At 34.0% G+C, this 19,737-nt stretch overlaps 2 protein-coding genes and 1 long non-coding RNA gene across 3 annotated transcripts; all 3 read left to right on the forward strand.

Moving 5' to 3' along the window:
* Window positions 1–3,981: 3,981 nt before the first annotated feature.
* On the forward strand, window positions 3,982–6,369 carry LOC143548665 (abscisic acid receptor PYL8-like). The gene is made up of 3 exons (XM_077039768.1): window positions 3,982–4,142; window positions 5,740–5,955; window positions 6,049–6,369. The coding sequence occupies exons 1-3, from the start codon at window positions 4,020–4,022 to the stop codon at window positions 6,265–6,267; spliced, it is 558 nt and encodes a 185-aa protein (XP_076895883.1). The 5' UTR covers window positions 3,982–4,019; the 3' UTR covers window positions 6,268–6,369.
* A 5,339-nt stretch (window positions 6,370–11,708) lies between these two features.
* LOC143548666 (uncharacterized) lies at window positions 11,709–12,203 on the forward strand. Its single transcript, XR_013137996.1, has 3 exons — window positions 11,709–11,804; window positions 11,872–12,019; window positions 12,096–12,203. It is a non-coding gene; the product is annotated as an uncharacterized LOC143548666 (long non-coding RNA).
* Window positions 12,204–14,521: 2,318 nt separating this feature from the next.
* On the forward strand, window positions 14,522–19,490 carry LOC143548676 (uncharacterized). The gene is made up of 13 exons (XM_077039776.1): window positions 14,522–14,649; window positions 16,325–16,386; window positions 16,464–16,596; window positions 16,682–16,754; window positions 16,838–16,903; window positions 16,995–17,225; window positions 17,306–17,538; window positions 18,251–18,312; window positions 18,390–18,522; window positions 18,599–18,671; window positions 18,748–18,813; window positions 18,892–19,122; window positions 19,209–19,490. The coding sequence occupies exons 1-13, from the start codon at window positions 14,522–14,524 to the stop codon at window positions 19,488–19,490; spliced, it is 1,773 nt and encodes a 590-aa protein (XP_076895891.1).
* Window positions 19,491–19,737: the final 247 nt, after the last annotated feature.

A 19,737-nucleotide genomic window follows, 5' to 3' on the forward strand; every position in this document is an offset into this window, starting at 1 on the left:
TCTAGGTGATGAAATTTAGTTGCCTTATCTACGAGTCGCGAATACTCTAACTATAAACAATCCTTGTATACAATTAATTATTCACGTTTTTATCTATTTATCTAATTATTGGCTAAACATATTCGAAGCAACCAAACTGCTTAGAGCATCTTTAAAAGGGACGTTTGTTTTCATCGACGAGGATGTGATATAAGAGAGAGACCATTCATGAGGGTATGTGAAAGAGGGGGAAGGGTGAGCAATGTCAAAGTCGCAACATGAAAGAAATAGGGACAATATACGAAAGATATATATATATTTTTCGGATTGCTTGGCAACCTTGTATTGTGTCATTAAGAGGTTTGACTAATTAAGAAATAGCCTCTGAATCGGTCAGCATGTTTCCAAAACTTACCCATTAAAAGACTTCATAAACCACTAATTATTTTGAACAAACTAAACAGAGTTTATCTTTGACAAATTCAAAAGTACATTCTTAATAGAGTTATTAAGTGACAATTCTAAACTAAATGACCAGACGACAGAGGAGTATTGCAAAATATTTATAAAAAAAGAGAAAAGTGTAGCTGTGATTTATTCAAATATGTGGTTTTAGTTTAATAGTTTTAAATTTACAGTTTTCGTCTCTATGGTTTGTTCAAATATGCGGTTTTAGTCAAATAGTTTCAAATTTGTGATTTTCGTCCCCATGGTTTCTTTTCACTTGCAGTTAAACCCGAATTCACTAATCGCGTTAAGTCTGGTCGTTAAACCCATCAGCGTGTCCTTCACGTGAGGGACAGTTTTGTCATTTTTCTCCCCAAATAAACCCTAGTCCTAAGTTGCAAGCCCCCTCACGTGAGGGGCTAGGGTGTATTTAGGAAAAAAAGGACAAAACTATCCCTCACATGAAGGACACGCGGATGGGTTTAACGACCAGACTTAACGCGATTAGTGAATTCGGGTTTAACTGCAAGTGAAAAGAAACCATGGGGACGAAAATCACAAATTTGAAACTATTTGACTAAAACCGCATTTAAACAAACCACATAGACGAAAATCGCTGTTCACTTTTTTTAAAGTAATTAAGAAAAACAAGTAATTGAAAATACAAAAAATATATATATCATCTTTTGTAGGTGGAATAGGAAAATTAATAATATTTTCATTTGTGATAAAAATCTGCCAGGGTAAAGGACAAAAATGATACGAGCAGAGTAGGAAATCGACAAAATATAAAAAAGGTTTGGAAACTCATGATGCAGTCACTAAACTAAAAAAAATAATAATAAATTAAACTAAAGTTTGAAAGAAAAAAAAAGTTAAAGCTTGAAGTGGAAAGAGAGAGAGAGAGGGTCAAATGCAACGTACTTGCCACAAAAATCCAAGCCTGCTTTTAACTTCTTATTTTAGCCAATCGAATCACTTTGTGCCTACACTCTCTTTATGTATAAACCATATCACCCCTTCATTCATCATCTTTTGTCTATTTCTTTCTCATTTTATACTAAAATGGTTCATCAAATCCTTCAAACCACATGGACTTCAGGTTATTTTACGTTTGAGAGACTCAATACGTACCCGCTAGCAAAGCACATGGACGCGAACATGAATTCTGCGTAATAAAGTAAGTAAAGAAAATATACTCATGTTTGTGTTGATAATAAGTTTTAAACTCATATCTATTTGGTCATTTGGTTATGCACTTTGTAGATATAACTTCATTTAAAAAGAGGGTTTTAGACGTGTGGGTTTAAAACTTCTATTATAAAAGTTAAAGGTCCGAAATAACGACTTATTGAAATAGCTTTTAGAAAAAGAGTTAAAACTTAAAAGGTTAAATAAATCTAAATTATCCAAATATCTTTTGATTAATAGTATGAATTTGTCGCTTTATTTGTGTGTACTTGTAAGTACGTTGATATTTTCTTCTTACCTATACAACTAAACTGTTAAAACGAAAGCAACCACTTCCAAACTCCAAAGCCTAAATAAAAGCTTTACCTTTCAATTGAATTTTACCAAACAAACCTTATAAGTCACAAGTTCGGGGGTTATGGTCTGAAATACTTTCTTTTCTAAATCAAATTCTTTCTTTTATTTTAGAAAAAAAAATGCCTTCATGATCTTATAATCTAAGGTCTAAAGAGTAAAGACTAAAGTCTAAACCAACATATACCTAATACTTAAAACACTAATAGAAGCATTTAGAATTGAACCCATAAACAATTGATGTTATATGCCATGCATCTCAAAGAAAAATTGTTATCCATAAAAACTAAAAACTATCTTAGAAGATTATCATACGTTGTCATACAATGAATGAAATTTCATGCAATGCGTAGACATATAATAACTTCATTCATGTAACTCCAAATCTTTTCATGCCAACTTTTATTCATTTAGAAACAATACAGGCCATCAGGACTCTAGTCTAGTCTGATGGTCAGCGAGTTTTTCCTTAGGGTCTTCTTCTGGAGAAGGTCCAAATTCAAATATCTAAAGTGTAAAACTAATAATGGTTGGTTTAAATTCTATTTCAGTACTTGAACTAGGGTATTGGTGGTTAGTACTGGCTATTGATAGACCAAATGCCTAACCGCTGTGTCAAAACGCCACCAGAAAAAAAAGAAGGCAAATTGAATTTTAATAACTTCACATTTTTGCAGTTGGCCGATAATAATCTCACATCAGAAAATAGTTATCATCGGTCCAACCTTTCACACTAATTATTTTCATTAGACCCCTGTTAAAAAAATTAACCCCGTTAAGTTTTTTTCAATTTCAAACTGATGTTTTACAACTTTTGATTAAAATGAGGACATGAATTGATTAATGTAAAACTTATCTCAAAATGGCGATCCAAACGACGAGATGGGCTTCAATTCGGGTGTTTAAACTTCCAATTAACAAAAATTAATCTGTATGGTTGTTACAAATCTTTTCATGCCAACTTTTAATCATTTAGAAACAATACAAGCCATCACGTCTATAGTCTGGTGGTTAATGGATTTTCCATTAGAAGTTTCCTTCTAATGAGAAACTGAGTTCGAGAGCGTCAAACTAATAATTGACAATTTGAATTTCGTCATAGAACTCGAACACGGATGTTGGTTAGTATCGTTGTATTGGTTATTGGTGCTACTGTTCACGAGTTGAGCCCAAGTCAAGCCAAAGTGATTTAAAACAGCTCAGTTAGGCTTGAGCTCGATTTTGAAGTTAAACTGAGCCTATTATCGAGCCAATGAGCCGAGCCATGGTCGATTTTGGCTCAGTTACAAAAATGACCCAACTTAACTCAGGTTGTTTTAAATCAAGTTTTTTTAGCTAGTTTTGTTCGAGCTTTTATCGAGCAAGCCACGAGCTTTTTGAACATCCCTATTTGGTAGACCAAATGACTTGTCAAAACTCGAAATGACGTTAAAAAAACAATCAAATATAAAAGGCAAATTGGATATAAATAATCCCAACTTTTGTGTATTGGCTGATAATAAAACTAGTGCAAATTGAAACTCGGGAAAGTTTCGAAATAAGTTTTACATCGGTCGACTCGTATCGTTCTTTCGATCAAAAACCCTAAAACATTGGTTTGAAACTCGGGAAAAAGCATAACGACGTTGAGTGTTTTTTAACGGAGGTTCATTGAGACAAAAATAGTTGAAAGTTGGGAGCGCTGATAGTGATTTTTAAAGTTGAAATTATTATCGGTAAATACACAAAGATTTGCCAATATAAAACTAGTGCAAATTGCAAAGGGACTAAACTTAAATTATTAAATAGTTAAAAGGCCAAACTGATAATATAACTATTTAATACCAACGACAACTCAGTGTGGATGAGAAGGAACCAAAAACCAGTTAACCCTTAACAAAACAGCCCCCAATTTCACGCTGTTATTATTATTATTATTATTATTATTATTATTATTATTATTATTCCCTCTCGAAAACCTAACAGAATCAACAAACTCCGTCACGTTATAACTCACAACAATCAAATTCCGTCAACGGTTATTCAACCGCCGTTACTCGTAACCACCGATGGCCTTTACCGGAACCGATCCGCCGGAGTACAGTTACATTAGAAGACACCATAAGCATGAGCTACGTGACAATCAGTGCAGTTCATCACTTGTTAAACACATTAAGGCACCGGTTCATCTCGTAAGATCTCAAATATGTGTAGATATTTGTTTAATTGATCCAGTTATTAGTTTATTACTTCAGTTGTTGCTTAGTGGATATGAGATTTAGTGTTCCGTACGTTTTAGTGACGTGAATGAGTGATATGAGTGGTTTCGAGTGTTTCTATTGCTGATCGGTTAGTTTTTGTTCGTAATATTGTAATTAGTTTCATTGAAGAACTAATTGCTTATGTAGTTATGTGAATTGAATAATACGAATGCGTGATTTCGATCAACTGAGTGTTACGATTGTATTCTGATTGCTGATCGGTTACGATCTGTTCGTAATATTGTTAAGGATTGAGTAGAACAACTGATTGTTAAGTAATTTGTTAGTTGTGAGTGAATTGAGTAACATGAATACATGATCACGATCAATTGAGTATTCGGATCGCCGATCAGTTGCATTCTGTTCGTAATATAGAAGAACTAATTGCTAAGTAATTTGTTCGTCGTGTGTGGATTCAGTTAGCGTTTAATTCTTCAATTTACTTAGTTAGGCTAAGTTTCTGTAGTGTTTTAGTGATATAAATGCTTGATTTCGAGCAATTTAGTGTTACAATTGTATTTTGATTGGCCATCGGTTACGTTCTGTTCGTGATATTGCTATGGATTTCATAGAGTAACTAATTGTTAAGTAGTTTGTTAGTTGTGTGTGGATTCAGTTACCGTTTATGATGTTAATTGTATCGATCTCTTCATTTTCATTTCTCTAGTTCATCACTTGTTAAACGCATTAGAGCGCTGATTCACCTTGTAATATCTCAAATCTGCTTAAATATAATTCGTTTGATTATTCGGTTTAGTCAGTTAGGTTAAGTTTCTGCAGGGTTTTAGTGATATGAATGCTTAATTTCGGTCAATTAGTGTGACGATCTTATTTTGATCGGCGGTCGGTTATGTTTTGTTCGTACTTCATAATATTGTTACGGATTTCATAGAACAATTAGTTGTTAGGTAAATCGTTCGTCGTGTGTGAATTTAGTCAGCGTTTATGTTGTTAATCATAACGGTCTCTTCATTGTATCTAGTAAATCATTAGAAATCATTGCAAAAGGCAACTCTAATTAGGTTACAGAACGCTTCTATTTCAGAACATTTATTTGATTTGATGCATATTTTTCTTTGTACGGTTATATTTTCTGTTGATTTTAGTGTTGTTCGTGTATTGTCTAGTTAGTGATGCCTTTTTAAAGTTCTGGCTGTTTCTTAGTGGAAATGCGAGAATATGCCAAAATTATTTCGAAATTTAGGAATTCTAGGTTTTGCTTTGATGCTGGAATTAGAAAACTTTAATGGTGTTTAGCAATACTAAACTATGAATGAAGATGACAGGCTGATACAATCATAAAAAGCAATACTTAAAGAAAAATTCAAATCTGATGATTATAGATCATAAATCATGAATGAAGATGACAGGCTGATACTCTTTCTGAGTAGTATAAATCATGGTTGATGATGACAGGCTGATACAATCATAAAAAGCTATACTTAAAGAAAAATTCAAATATGATGATTACAGATCCAGAAATTATCATTATTACTCTGAAATCCGAATACTTTACTTGTTTGTGAAGGTGTGGTCGTTAGTGAGAAGGTTTGATCAACCACAAAAGTACAAACCCTTTGTTAGCGAATGTAATGTGCAAGGTGACCTTGAAATTGGGAGTGTTAGAGAAGTATGTGTTCGATCCGGGCTTCCTGCCACCATAAGTATGGAGCGGTTAGAGCTTCTCGATGAAGAAGAACATATCTTGGGCATAAAAATAGTTGGTGGTGACCACAGACTTCAGGTATATATATCTCTTAAAACACACGCCCACGCACGCATGAGCGTATGCTGATTGATATAAAACTGATGGCTTTTGTTTGATTTTAATATGAAGAATTACTCGTCGATTATTACACTACATCCGGAGGTGTTGGATGGCAGGCCCGGGACTCTGGTGATTGAATCATTTGTGGTGGATGTGCCGGATGGTAACACGAAAGATGAGACGTGCTACTTTGTGGAGGCGCTCATTAAGTGCAATCTTAAGTCGTTGGCTGATGTGTCCGAGCGGTTATCAGTGCAAGACCGAACGGAGTCCATAAATGGAGTGTGATTTTAGTGGAAAGAAAGGTTAGTAAGTAGACTGGATAATATTCCAACATTGTGCATATTAGAGACTTTTCTTCTTAAATGGACTGACAAGTACTATGTGTAATTTGTGTATGATTGTGTTTCGAATGTCACATTCCTCGTTTCTCGACAATATGTTCGAATCCCTCAGTCAATATCTAATCTTCATCCTTGCTTTCTTACCAACGGTAGGACCAGGACCTGATCTGGCTACATTTTGACCGGCTGGTCGGGTTTGTAGTAGAACATGCACAAAAGATAAAAACAAATTGTGTAAATTTTATGTATAGTAAGTGTAGGAAATGTAGAAAGTATTTAAGATGAGGCGCATAAAGATCCATATATAATTCGTACCATGTTATATATAATCACGTACTATACGTTTTGTTATTACGATTTACTTATCACATACGACTGCTTGAGGTTATATAATCACATACCATCTTTAATCGTTCAAAATAACGTACATGATTACATAATTACGTGTCATCTTAAAGAAAAATGAGAACAAAAGCTTTAGCAACACAATAGCTAAACTAAATATAATAAAATTCTCTATTTTACGCTTTAATATTTTAAAAAATTGAATAAAATTCGATTTATAAATATTGGTGAAACTAGGATTTAACTCCAGACAAAGTTACAATGATGGTTAGGTTTGCCATATTGGGCCTGAAAATAGGTTGGCCATCCAAGTTCCTAGCGGCCCATACTGTTCTCAACATTTTGTGTTTTTTTCTAACCACTAACAAACATAAAATTGTTTTAAGTACTTAACTTTTTGTAATTGTTAAAAAAATGTTTAAATTCAATTTCGAAACATAACTTTCTCCGTATAGAAAATATTTTGTTAAATGAGACATTTCAAAAACATTATTATATCTTATACAACATACTGGTGAACTTTTAGCCATTATCGTCCCAATCTATTTGTTGAAATTCAAGTACTCAAGATGTAATATGTTTTGTTGAAAAATTAAGAGAAATAAATTAGAATGAATTTGAGTTTAGGAATTCAAACGAATGAATTAAATTTTTCTCATCCTTTCACCATCACCGCGCGTATCACAATCATAATGTATGTATTGTTTGAGCAACATTCGTCTTGTCATAACATTCTTAACTTAAGGGAAGTCGGCGTTTTCTGCATTAAATCCAACCAACATGCCCTTATAATGGAATACAATTGCGTTGACATGTTGGTGTTCATAGATGATAGATTCTCATGTGTTGGGAAGCTAATAATCCTACACGTTGTTTCAACGTTAATAGCTAACTACCTATTTTAATAGTATAATTCAACATCAAGAAGACAATTCGACGTTAATAGCTAACTACCTATGTTGATGTTATAATTCAACATACATTAACAGAACACTGTTTGGTTCATTGGTTGTAATAGAACACTGTTTGGTTCATTGGTTATTTTTGGTGCATGTCTTCTCGGTTCTTAGTTCCACGGATTTTTAGTTAATAAAAAAGTTAAAAAACTATAAATATTCATTTTAAAAGTTTATATCTTCTCACTTTCTGTTCTTAAGCACACATATCTCCCTCTTAAAAGGACAAACGACACTACTATTAAACTACACCATATATTTTCTAAACTAAGTCCATGCCCAGGGCTTTAACCTCAAACCTTCCACCAAAAATATAAGGCAAAGAAATATATATATATATATATATATATATATATATATATATATAAACGATAATAGATATGTAAAGTATATATATTAGTGTAACATAAATTTCTTATAAAAACCTGTAAACTAGTCGAGCCAAGCCCGAGCTCTACTTGTTTCAATCTCTTTATCCAAAGCTTGAGCTTAGCTCGTGAGTTGTTTTTTAAAGCTTTGGTTCAGCTGGTTTTAATTTTTTAATTAATTCATATACGTTTTTTTATATATTTTGAGAAAAACCTCAAATGGTCTAAGCTTGGCGGCTCATGTTCATGTAGTAACTTAAATGAGCCACATCTTAGCTCGAGCTCGACTGTACAACGTAAAATTAACACACAATAACTAAACGTGATTTCTTAAAGGCTCGGACTCATCTTGAGCTTGAAAAAGCTAAGCTTGTTTTGAGCTTCTTATCTATTCAAGCTCAAATAACTCATAAATGACTCGACTTCTTTGCACCCTGTAAAAAATAACTGTGCTTTTTATGATATAGATTTAAGTATAGCGAGTGTAATATTATTGCTTGATAGTTGGTAGGTTATATTTGTTTTTAAAACAAAGTTAAAAACATATCTTCTCACGTGTACTAAGAAAGGCAGGAAACTGTCGGTACTATATCTGTCAGAAGTTACACGTGCCAGTGTTCCATTGAGACCCCCTGAAAGAACGGCCCTCGTAGTTTGACACGTGTAGGATTAAGTACATAATTTGTTTTTTCTTTTTTTTTAAATAAATTTTTGTACTCCATTTGAAGGTGCATACAAAAACCAATAGTGTCAGGCTAGATATACCTGAAACCTCCCTTTCCACACTTTTTTTTTGTTGATGATTTTATTGTATTTAGACAATCACACTTCTCAAGTTTCAGTCTGTCGGACTATATTGTTTTAACCGGGTCTATACTGGCTTCATAATTTGGCTTGGGCGTTCCTCTAAAAAACTATACCCTCGACCGTCACTTGATAGCTGTTGTGCCACCATAAGAGCAAAACTCTCTAGCGTAAGCACGGTGAGATGAAAACCCGGGTGAGCTCAGGGTTCGAATTGACAACATTTGCACAATGCCTAGCCCAAATCGTTCATTGCCAATATCTACCCAAAAGTAGCAAGTGGGATTCGAACTTTACTAGAGAACCCAAGCCTCCTACCACTAGGTCACAAGTGGGGGGTAATCTATTTTCTTTTTTTTTAACGAAAGCTTATATAAAATAGGAAAGTAGTACAAGAACCGTCGGAACCGGGCCTTGCAAAAAGCTAGCCTATGGACCAAAGCCCAATTCGATGTAAGTATTGCATCAATTGACTGGTATTTTCTTTTCGATCAAAAGCCCTAAAGCATCAATTTGAAATTATGAAAAGACTTAACGATGTTAAGTTTTTTTTAATGGAGGTCCAAGGAAAACAATTAGTGCAAAATGTCGAACCGATGACAACTATTTTCTGAGGTATGATTATTATCGTCTAACTGCAAAAATGTTAGATTATTAAAATCCAATTTACCTAATAGAAAGTGATAATAAAATCTTAAAATCCCGTTGAACATGATAATCAATCCCAAGTTTTCACATTGGGCGTGGGCTCACTCACTTAAATGTAAGCATTATACATAACATCCGAAACTCATTGAATTCATGAGTTGTATACTAAGATCCGCCCCTATCTTGTACATGACTTTTGGAAGTCCAAGTCAATTATATATCATTATAATTCATCACTGGTTCAATGTATTCAGATTAATTTCAGTATTGGCACAATGCTTTTAACATTTTGTTTTTGACCACTTCTATCCAAGAACAACAAATGTTTAATGTAAACTTGTAGTGACTTTTTATTATATAACGACAAACTCACACACTTTTTAATGTACTTGTAAATCCATACCTTGATGTGGATACTGGTATTTCAATGCTTGCCAATTTAGGGGTGATTAAACGGGTCTTATCTGCAAACCCGACCTGGAACCTAGTTAATGGTAAAGACTAAACACGAGAAACGACCATATTGCTAATACTTGGCTTGGGTTTCAGTAGGTCTCTCGGGCCTAGAACTATTTGTTAGCATTGCAACCGATTTGTGCAGTTTATAAGTCATTCTTACATATTCGGACCTGACATTTTGAATTTGTAGGACCCTAGAACCGACCCTGTTGTACTCTAAGAGATGTGATCGGTTCAGGTTTGATGAGTCTCACAGGTATGACGGATAAGACCCCATTCATGCCCACCCCACTCATCATTTGGAAAGAAACACCGCTATTTCATACCTTGATAGTTGATACCATTAAACCAAAGACCATTGTGGCGTATATATCATCGAAACTATTAAAAAACAAGTAATAGATCTAAATGAATATTAATTAAGTCGCCATATAACATGGTAATATATTTTTGGCTTTAGATTCAAGGGAATCTGTTGACTTTTAAACATGTGTACGTGTGGTGACCAATATTCTATCGTTTTTACTTCAATATTAGAGAAGCTTCCATGCATGATTTAAGGAAGCAACTCCTTATTTGTAGTTTAATTTATTCTTAAATCAAATCAAGTCAACTTTGCAAACAAGCTAGCTACTCACTTGACCAATTCACATATGTCACTTTATATTAATGGGGATCAACGTGTACTTTTTTTTTCTTTAACTTGGTATCTTATGTGACATTTTATATTATATTATTTATTGATTATGGAATCTATTTTACATTATCACTAAAATGTGTTACACATAGTTATTCATATGATCTCATCATGTGATTATACGAACGAGTTCAACTATATTGTTTTGATCAATTTAGTGGTTATAGGAAATGTAGTTGATAACCACAATCGTTGACGTCTTCTTCACAACCAATAACATCCGCACCACCCATTCCTTGTCCAACTAGTATTGGCGTGCCACAACCACTATCACGAAGGTCAGCATGATCACCAATGTCAATGTCGCAAGGGCCTCCACCGTCCCCCCACCCCAACCCCACCCCAACCTCCACTCCCACTGTCTACGTCACTATCAGAAGATTCTAACTTCAACATGATTTTTTCGCCGATCAAATAAATCGCAAATTTTTAATTTCTTTGACATGTTCCAATTTCCTTTCAAACTCTTGTTATCTTGACAAATTTCAATAGAAAATACATGCCCTTCAATTTCTTTTTTTGATTTTGATTCCTCTATTGAAAAAACCATAATAAAATACGCTTTCAAAATCCATTATTATGCTTATAATATTCACATGCATAAATGCTTAAAAAATATATGGTTCTTTCCTTTCTTTTCATGGTTTTTCTTCCTCTCTTCTAAAACTTGATGTAAGATTTTGATCTTTAGAAACATTACCAGGTTTGCACAGTTTTCACTCAAATAACACAATCTTCTCACGCATACTCTTCACCATACTTTAAATTGATCGCTATACAACACATGCAAACTAATGATACACATATTGATTATTCTAAGAGGCAAAATTTCAATTTTACTAAATAATAAAAAAAACTCACTTCCTTATATACCCAATATGAGACCCAACCCAAGAATTGTAAGTCAAATTGGGTAAAACTTTTAAAAAAACTTTAAAAACCTAAAACAAAATGTTACATCAAATAAAGAAAATGTCTAGTAACTTTGCCTAATCAAATACATACACAATATTACTTGTAAATAAATATATCTTGTTTTTTTAAGAAAGTTTTAGATCAGTCAAGGTTTGACATATTCAAGTGTACTATAAAAGGAATGACCATGGATCTTAACTCTCAAACCAACCATGAGTGACAAACAAAAACATCTTCATTTTGTGTTCATGAACTATGATCCTGAATATGAACGTCTTCAATCTGATAGGTCAGTTTACCTTATTATTATTATTATTAACTATAATAATATTATTAAGTATGCTTGTGTTTTGTAGAACAAAGAGAGGTGCAAGAGAGGTGGAAATGTACTTGAGCAAGAAGCATAATGACTTGTTAGCCAAGAAACTTGAGCCAGGATCGTACAACAAGACATTATCTTTGTTCATTGTTGATGCATTTGCTGTTCAAATCACTGATGCTCAGGTCAAACTCTTTCTCTCACTAGCTTTGTCCCTCTCTTTTGACTGTTTAGTTAGGTTTAAGTTTGTGTGTGTTTCAGGCAAATATGCTCAGATCTGCTAAAGAAGTGAGGGTGGTTGAGAAGAACCAAGAGCTTGCTTCTTGAAATATTATTATTATTTATGATTATTGTGTTTCTTGAAGATCTTGTAGTTTCTACCTAGAAACTTGTATAGCATAAGATCATATTATTATATGATGTTTGGTTCAGTGCTTGAAAAGGGATGTATCCTTAGCTAGCAGTCCACTGGACTTTTAAGTTATTTTTATATGAATGTAGTGAAGACTTTTGGACTTACAATTTATGAAATCCTTTTCTTTTAGATTTGGATATGTGATTTACAATATATGAACCCATTTACAATATATGATGATTAACAATAATGTATATAAGAATTTGTCCGGGATGCAAGGATGACACGCAATATTATCATATTAGACTCACCGTTTAAAATGAGATTGACACACCATTATTCGCACTAGTTTAATAGCGTCTCTAATTATTTTTCTAGCATAACAATACTATACTCAAATTAAAAGTATAAGTGGTAGAGTTTAAATGCATATAAAAGTTATTTAGTGGCTTAATTAATGCATAATTTGTACATGAGGAAACATTTATAATCTTAATTACTAATTTGTTTTTTTCAATGGTACAAATATCTTACATTCTTTTGGATTTTCATCCTATATATAATGTTTTTAAAATAATTGTAAATAACTTGAATGGTCCAAATTAGAGAAATAATTGAGACAACCTTTTGCTTTTCAGAAAAAAAGTGAGACTGCTTTTTTTGTGTGAAAATTCCCCGTAACACCCTTTGTTTCTGAAAAATAAAATACAAATATAACCCATTTTTTATTAATTATTTTGATATAAAATACACTTGTTGATTAAAAGTAACTAAGAGAGAAAAAAAGGAGTGATTTTCTATACTACTAAAACTATTTGACACATCATCGTGTGTAACATGCTCATTAATCATTATATGCATGTGATGTGACAAGTGAGTTTAATCATGTACTAATCATTATTCATAGAGAGGATATCATAAATAACTAACTTGCAAAGGAAAAAATTTACAAAATTAGTGATATTACCTAAAATGAAGCCTTCATGTTTTTCATCTATGTTACCTAAAATGAAACTTGTATGTTTTTATTAGAGGATATGGAGTTCTTTGGATTGGAAAATATTGGTGAAATAAAGGAATGAGGTGAAGATAGGTTTTGTGATGACTGATGCGGTGGGAGGTGATGTGGCAATTTTATTAGGAGAAATGTGTTGAAAATGAGGAATGCTCATTGTTTCGGGAGAGAGGCTAATTTTGGTCTTGGGAAAATGGGAGCATTGTCCCCTAAATCGAGGAAGATTGGAATACTTTGTGTACGACTTTACAAAAAGAAAATGATTTTGCCGTCATGGTCACGAGCTAAACCGAGCAAATACGTTGTCAACTGGAACTTAGTTCATTTCACAAACTGAGACAGTTCGACTAGCTTACAACAGAGTCGATCTTGAGTGAGCACGCGCTATTTGAGTATCCATAAGTCAACATGATAGTTACTTGGAGTATCGACTTCATCAATTGAATTTTTATTTAAAAGATATTCTACAATATTACAAAAAGAACTAAAATGCTTAATAAAATATAAATCTATACTAAATAAGCTCTAAAATTAAAACAAATTACGCTTTCGCATGTATAACATAGTTAAAGTGGCATTAAAGTAAAATTCGGCAAAATACAAACCATTTAGGCTGCCAGATTTAACAGTCGAATACAATGTCATCAAATCAATGGAAACATGAAAAGAAAAAAGAACAAAGAAACAAGGTGATATGCCATCAAATAAGTTATCGTATGAAAGTAATCGGTTGGCCATTTGAGCTACAAAACTTAGGTTTAACTTACATCAGCCAAGACGAACCAAGGCAAGGCCAGTTGGGACTTTGCTCGTTTACAAACAAAACCATGAAGCGAGTTTTTTCCAACAAACTTTGAGTTACTGAGTTACTACCGGTTTTACCCAAACTGGTTCTCAATCCGACCTTGTAGATCAGTTCGTATTCTCACGTCTTGAAACCTGTCTACACCCGACCCGGATTAAAAAACCAATAAACCATTTCCTATATGTTCGATTGCTTCCCTTCTAAAACCAGATTTTAACACGAACCAATTTCTACCCAAACCGTTTTTGACAAAAGCTGACCAAACCAAGTCTGTTTATAACCCGAACCCGAGCCCAAACCCATTATACAAACTGTCAATAAGCCCAATTAATTATTATTATTATTATTATTATTATTATTATTATATAATAAGTAATTAACAACTACTCACTCACAGTCTCCACCGGCCACGCCATTTGGCGCGAGTCAACGAGAAGCTAGGGTTTGGAGTTGGTTCTGAAAACACAAATCCATTCATCAGCAAATGCTTTGATTATTATTCAGAATTGGAAATGGATTCTGAGCTGTCGCTGACTAATAATAATAATAATAATAATAATAATAATAATAATCGGAAATCGCCGGTGGTGGTATTTGCTCATGGAGGCAGTACTCGTTCAACTTCCGACTGGATAATTAGGTATTTGCTTGTTTTGTTGAATAATATTATCAATTACATTATTATTATTATTATTATACATATTCACTTCACATTGGTCATTGTAGCACTTAAATTTGTATAATATGTTGATTATAAGTTTATAACTTATAGCGGATGCTTAGGTACAAATTTGATTGAATTAAACTGTTTACTGTCCTGGATGTGCTTTTTAGGCAAAATAACTAACCGAACGAGGCCTTGTTATTAATCGCTAGTCTTCACTTCACTGGCAAAATTTGGGCTAGTCGGCCAATTAATCGGTCAATGGTCAAATCCGGCCAAAATCAAGATTAATTGGGCTTAATCAGCTTTCTTTGATGAGGTTATGGCCAAAATCAGCGGTTTTCGGCAATATTCCAGCCAAAATCAACGGTTTCTGGCGAGATTCGAGCTAAACTCAGTGGTTTCCAGCGAGATTTCAGTCAATTTCCGGTCAAAATGTGTTTGTGTATGTATAAAACTGAAAATTACATATAAAAATGTGTGCATGTATATATAAAACTAAAAATTATACACTAAAGTCCGATCCGATTAATCGCTAGTCCCCACCCCACCGCCTGACTAGCGATTTTTACAACACTGAAATAAGGTCTTCATGAATAGAGGCGCAGCAAAGTCAAAACCGGTTTATGATTGGTTTCGTTTCGGATACCGGTTTTGGTGGAGAAAATTACAAAGCGGTTCTGAACCTACGGTTTCAATCGGTTCCAAACCGGTTTCTATATAATTGGTTTCAAACCGGTTCGGTTAACCGGATTATTTGCCCACCTCTATTCACGAACACTTATCAAACGAGGTTTTATGTTTTTGTAACTCGTTCATTAAGGAGATGAGTGTGTTCACAAACAGTTTACGAACACTTACCAAATGAGATTTTATGTTCGTGCTAATGAACGTGTTCACGAATGGTTAATTAAGGAAACGAACGTGTTTACGAATGGGTCACGAACTCAAATAAAGTCGACAAAGTCTTGGGATTGAGATCGATGTATTCATCAATGTGAATAATGAGGAAGGAAATGGGAACTGCGCGAAGACAATGTGAGAATGTGGTTTTCTATTTTATGTTAGGGGTAATAAATTAAAGAATGTAAAATGTTTAGCTAAAATAAATAAATGTACAAAAGACTTTCATGAACAACATATACAAACGAACATGAACGAACGTTCATGAACACATTACCGAACGCTCATGAATACAATTGAATGGACGGGGGCTCTATTATTTGCTTAAAAAGGCTTTAATGAACAAACAAACATTAACGGACACTTTATCAAACGTTCACGTACACAATTGAACGAACGTGGCCTCTGTTTGTGTTAGTTCATTTAGCTAATCGAATGAAGTTCTTTGTTCATGTTCAAAAGCCTTCAATGAACAAACATTAACGAGCATAAACAAAAACATTATCGAACATTCATGTACACAATTGAACCAACACAGCCTCATTTATGAGCGGACGAACATAAACAAACATCCCGTCAAATGTTTGGTTCGTTTACAGTCCTAGTGATCAGATTATATGTTTTTTCTACTACATTAAGCTCTTGAGTTATGTCAATATGCCTTTTACTTTGCAAACAGCATACAACTGGCTTAACTTTGCAAATTGAGATGATAAGTAAAGTGATACAAACCAAATGCTTTATGCAGATGGAAGAACTTGTTGGCCACTGCTTTAAATGCTGTTGAAGTTGTAACATTTGACTACCCATGTGAGTTTTCATATGTGTGTGATACTGATACAAGATTCATGCACAGTGTTAGGGTAACTAATTAAGGTTTTCGGCAGATACTAATTCCGAAAGAAAGTCTGCACCGAAGCCAGAAACACTGGTTGGATATCACGCAGATATTGTTAGAAAGGTTGCTGCCAAGTATCCATCACATCCTTTGATTTTGGCTGGAAAATCCATGGGATCAAGGTAATGTTAGATGTTATAAAACTGTCATTAATCATGAATTGCTTTTAAAATGTTACTAAATTAATGTTCTTTGATTCGTTTTCAGAGTCAGTTGTATGGTAGCTGCAGAGAATGATATTGAGGCATCGGCTGTAGTTTGTTTGGGATACCAATTGAAGGTTTGCTACTAAACTTATTCTCTGTTAAACTGCTCGATTACATATAAGTTAAATGGTATTTTACGCGTTCGATGATGTTGCAGGGTGCAAATGGACTTATTCGAGAAGAATCTCTTTTGCAACTTAAGGTTCCTATTATGTTTGTACAGGTAAAACAATGAACCTTTACGAAACTATTCGATAACCTTATTATTTATTTAATTAATTTGCAGTTTTCTTGCGTTTGCTTGTCTGATGTAGGGTAGTAATGATAAATTCTGTCCTCTGGACATGTTGGAAACGATTAGAAATAAGTTACAAGTTTTAAATGATTTGCATGTCATTGAATATGCGGATCATTCATTCCAAGTGGCATCGATGAATCTTGATATAATTGGAATGACTCGTGAAGAAGCCGAAGAACGTGCGGTTGAAGCTGTTGCAGTGTTTGTGTCGCAGATTACAAGTGGACAGGTGATCACCGGGCCTAAAGTAAGTTTATATGATTGATTGATTCTGTATATTATGTTATATTATCATATTATTATCATAACCATATTATTCTATTGAAGGATATAACTCGCGCATATCCAAAAGATACTCTGTCGTCGTCATTTGGCGCGAGAAAATCAGTCGATCAGAACTCAGGCTTTCGAATTCGCCCTGAAAAACAAAATATCAGTAAATTCTTAAATTCAGAAATGGCTTCCGAGCCCTTGCTGGTTGAGTGTGATAATCACAAATCACCGGTGGTCGTCTTAGCTCATGGAGGCAGTACTTGTTCAACTTCTGAGTGGATAGTTAGGTACTTGCTTGTATACATCTTCTGCCTAATTCACTTGATTCAGTAATTAGTACATTATGCTAATTATACAAATTTGATTGAATTAAACCATTTATTGAATGTGTTTTTTAGGCAAATTTGAAACCCTAACCTCTGATCTCTGCAGATTCTCATTTTTCTATTGGTTATACAAAATTGGAAATATAGCACTTGTTCACGAGCATGGAACAGCTAACCGAACGGAATTTCTTGTTCGTGTTCGTTCATTAAGGAAATGAACCTGTGAACGGTTCACGGACACAAACGAAAGAACACAAATGTTAATTTTACATGTAAATTATCACATAATGCTCATATGCATTTTTTATGGCTAATAGTTTTGCTTAAATCTATAAGATAAGATTAGAAAAGATGTTAAACAAAATATGAAATACCTTTTAGTGAACAAACATTAACAGACATAAACGAACATGTTATGGGGCATTCACAAACACAGTTGAACTAGCGTAGCCTCTTTTCGTGTTCGTTCATTTAGTTAAATGGACGCCCATAAATAAACTTCCCGCCGAACTTTCGATTTGCATACAGCCCTAGTGATCAGATTAAATGTTTTTTTTACTGTATTAAACTTTTGAGGTATGTCAATATGTCTTTTACTTTGCAAACAGTATAGAACCGGCTTAACTTTTGCAATTTGAGATGACAAGTGATACAAACCAAATGTTTTACGCAGGTGGAAGAACTTGTTGGCCAATGCTTTAGATGCTATTGAAGTTGTAACATTTGACTACCCATGTGAGCTTTCATATGTGTGTGATACTGATACAAGATTCATGCTCAGTGTTAGGGTAATTGATTAAGGTTTTCGGCAGATATTAATTCTGGAAGAAAGTCGGCACCAAGGGCAGAAGCACTGGTTGGATATCACGCAGATATTGTAAGAAACGTTGCTGCTAAGTATCCGTCACATCCTTTGATCTTAGCTGGAAAAGCCATGGGATCAAGGTACTGTTAGATGCTATAAAACTGTCATTAGTCATGAATAAATGTGACTGAAAATATGTTCTTTGATTCGTTTCAGAATCAGTTGTATGGTAGCTGCAGAGAATGATATTGAGGCTTCAGCTGTAGTTTGTTTGGGATACCCGTTGAAGGTTTGTTACTAAACTTATTCTCTATTAAACTGCTCGATTGCACAAGTTAAATGGTATTTGACATGTTAAGTTGCAGGCTGCAAATAGAGTTACTCGAAACGAACCTCTTTTGCAAATTACAGTTCCTGTCATGTTTGTACAGGTAAAACAACGAAGCTTAATTATGCAACTGTTTCTTTAACTAACATGCTGTTTTCTCGCATTTGTTTGTCTGATGTAGGGTAGTAATGATATTTTCTGTCCTCTGAATAAGTTAAAAAAGGTTAGGAACAAGTTACGGGTTTTTAATGATTTGCATGTCGTTGAATATGCGGATCATTCGTTCCAAGTTGCAAGGAAGTATCTCGATTTAAGTGGAATGACTCAAGAAGAAGCCGAAAAACGAGCGGCTGAAGCTGTTGCAGTGTTTGTGTCACAAGTTACAAGTGGACCGGTGATCAATAGGCCTAGAGTAAGTTCATATCATAATACTTTCTGTATATTAATATATTATGTCATATTATCATCATAATTCATAACCATAATACCCTATTGAAGGATATAACTCGCGCGTGTCCAAAAGATATTCTATCTCAACATGTTTCGAGGACCGAAGCGTGTGCTAAAGATGATGCTGTTGGTGAGCGAAAAAGAAAACGTGTCAAGTCAAAACCAAAACCGAAGATTAAAGATTTTAGCAGCGTGAAACAAAAACAGCCGACCCAGAATATAAGGAAGAGGAAATTATCAGAGAGGATACTAAAAAGCAAGCTGGCAAAATGTGTTTATGTCGAAGGTGGAATAGGGTCAACGGTTGACAACCCGGTAGATATAGATTAGGTACGGTCGAACACTCATGGTAGCTTTATTATCAAGTATTATTATTGTGGCGATTATGTTTATGAGATCCTTTTCTAGGATGAAACTTGGCAGGTAGTTGTGATTATATGTTTGTATCCTAGACTAACGAACTCGATTAATTGTGGTGTTACTAATACTAGTCTGACTAATGATCATTAGACTATCCTATGGCTTGAACAAAAACTGCTCAATTCCAAGTAGGCAAGAAAGATTAGGGGTAGCCATA

This window comes from Bidens hawaiensis, unplaced genomic scaffold, assembly GCF_021521415.1.
Source record: "Bidens hawaiensis isolate Kalapana, Puna unplaced genomic scaffold, B.hawaiensis_p1.1 tig00015212_1, whole genome shotgun sequence".
Taxonomy (NCBI): Eukaryota; Viridiplantae; Streptophyta; class Magnoliopsida; order Asterales; family Asteraceae; genus Bidens; species Bidens hawaiensis.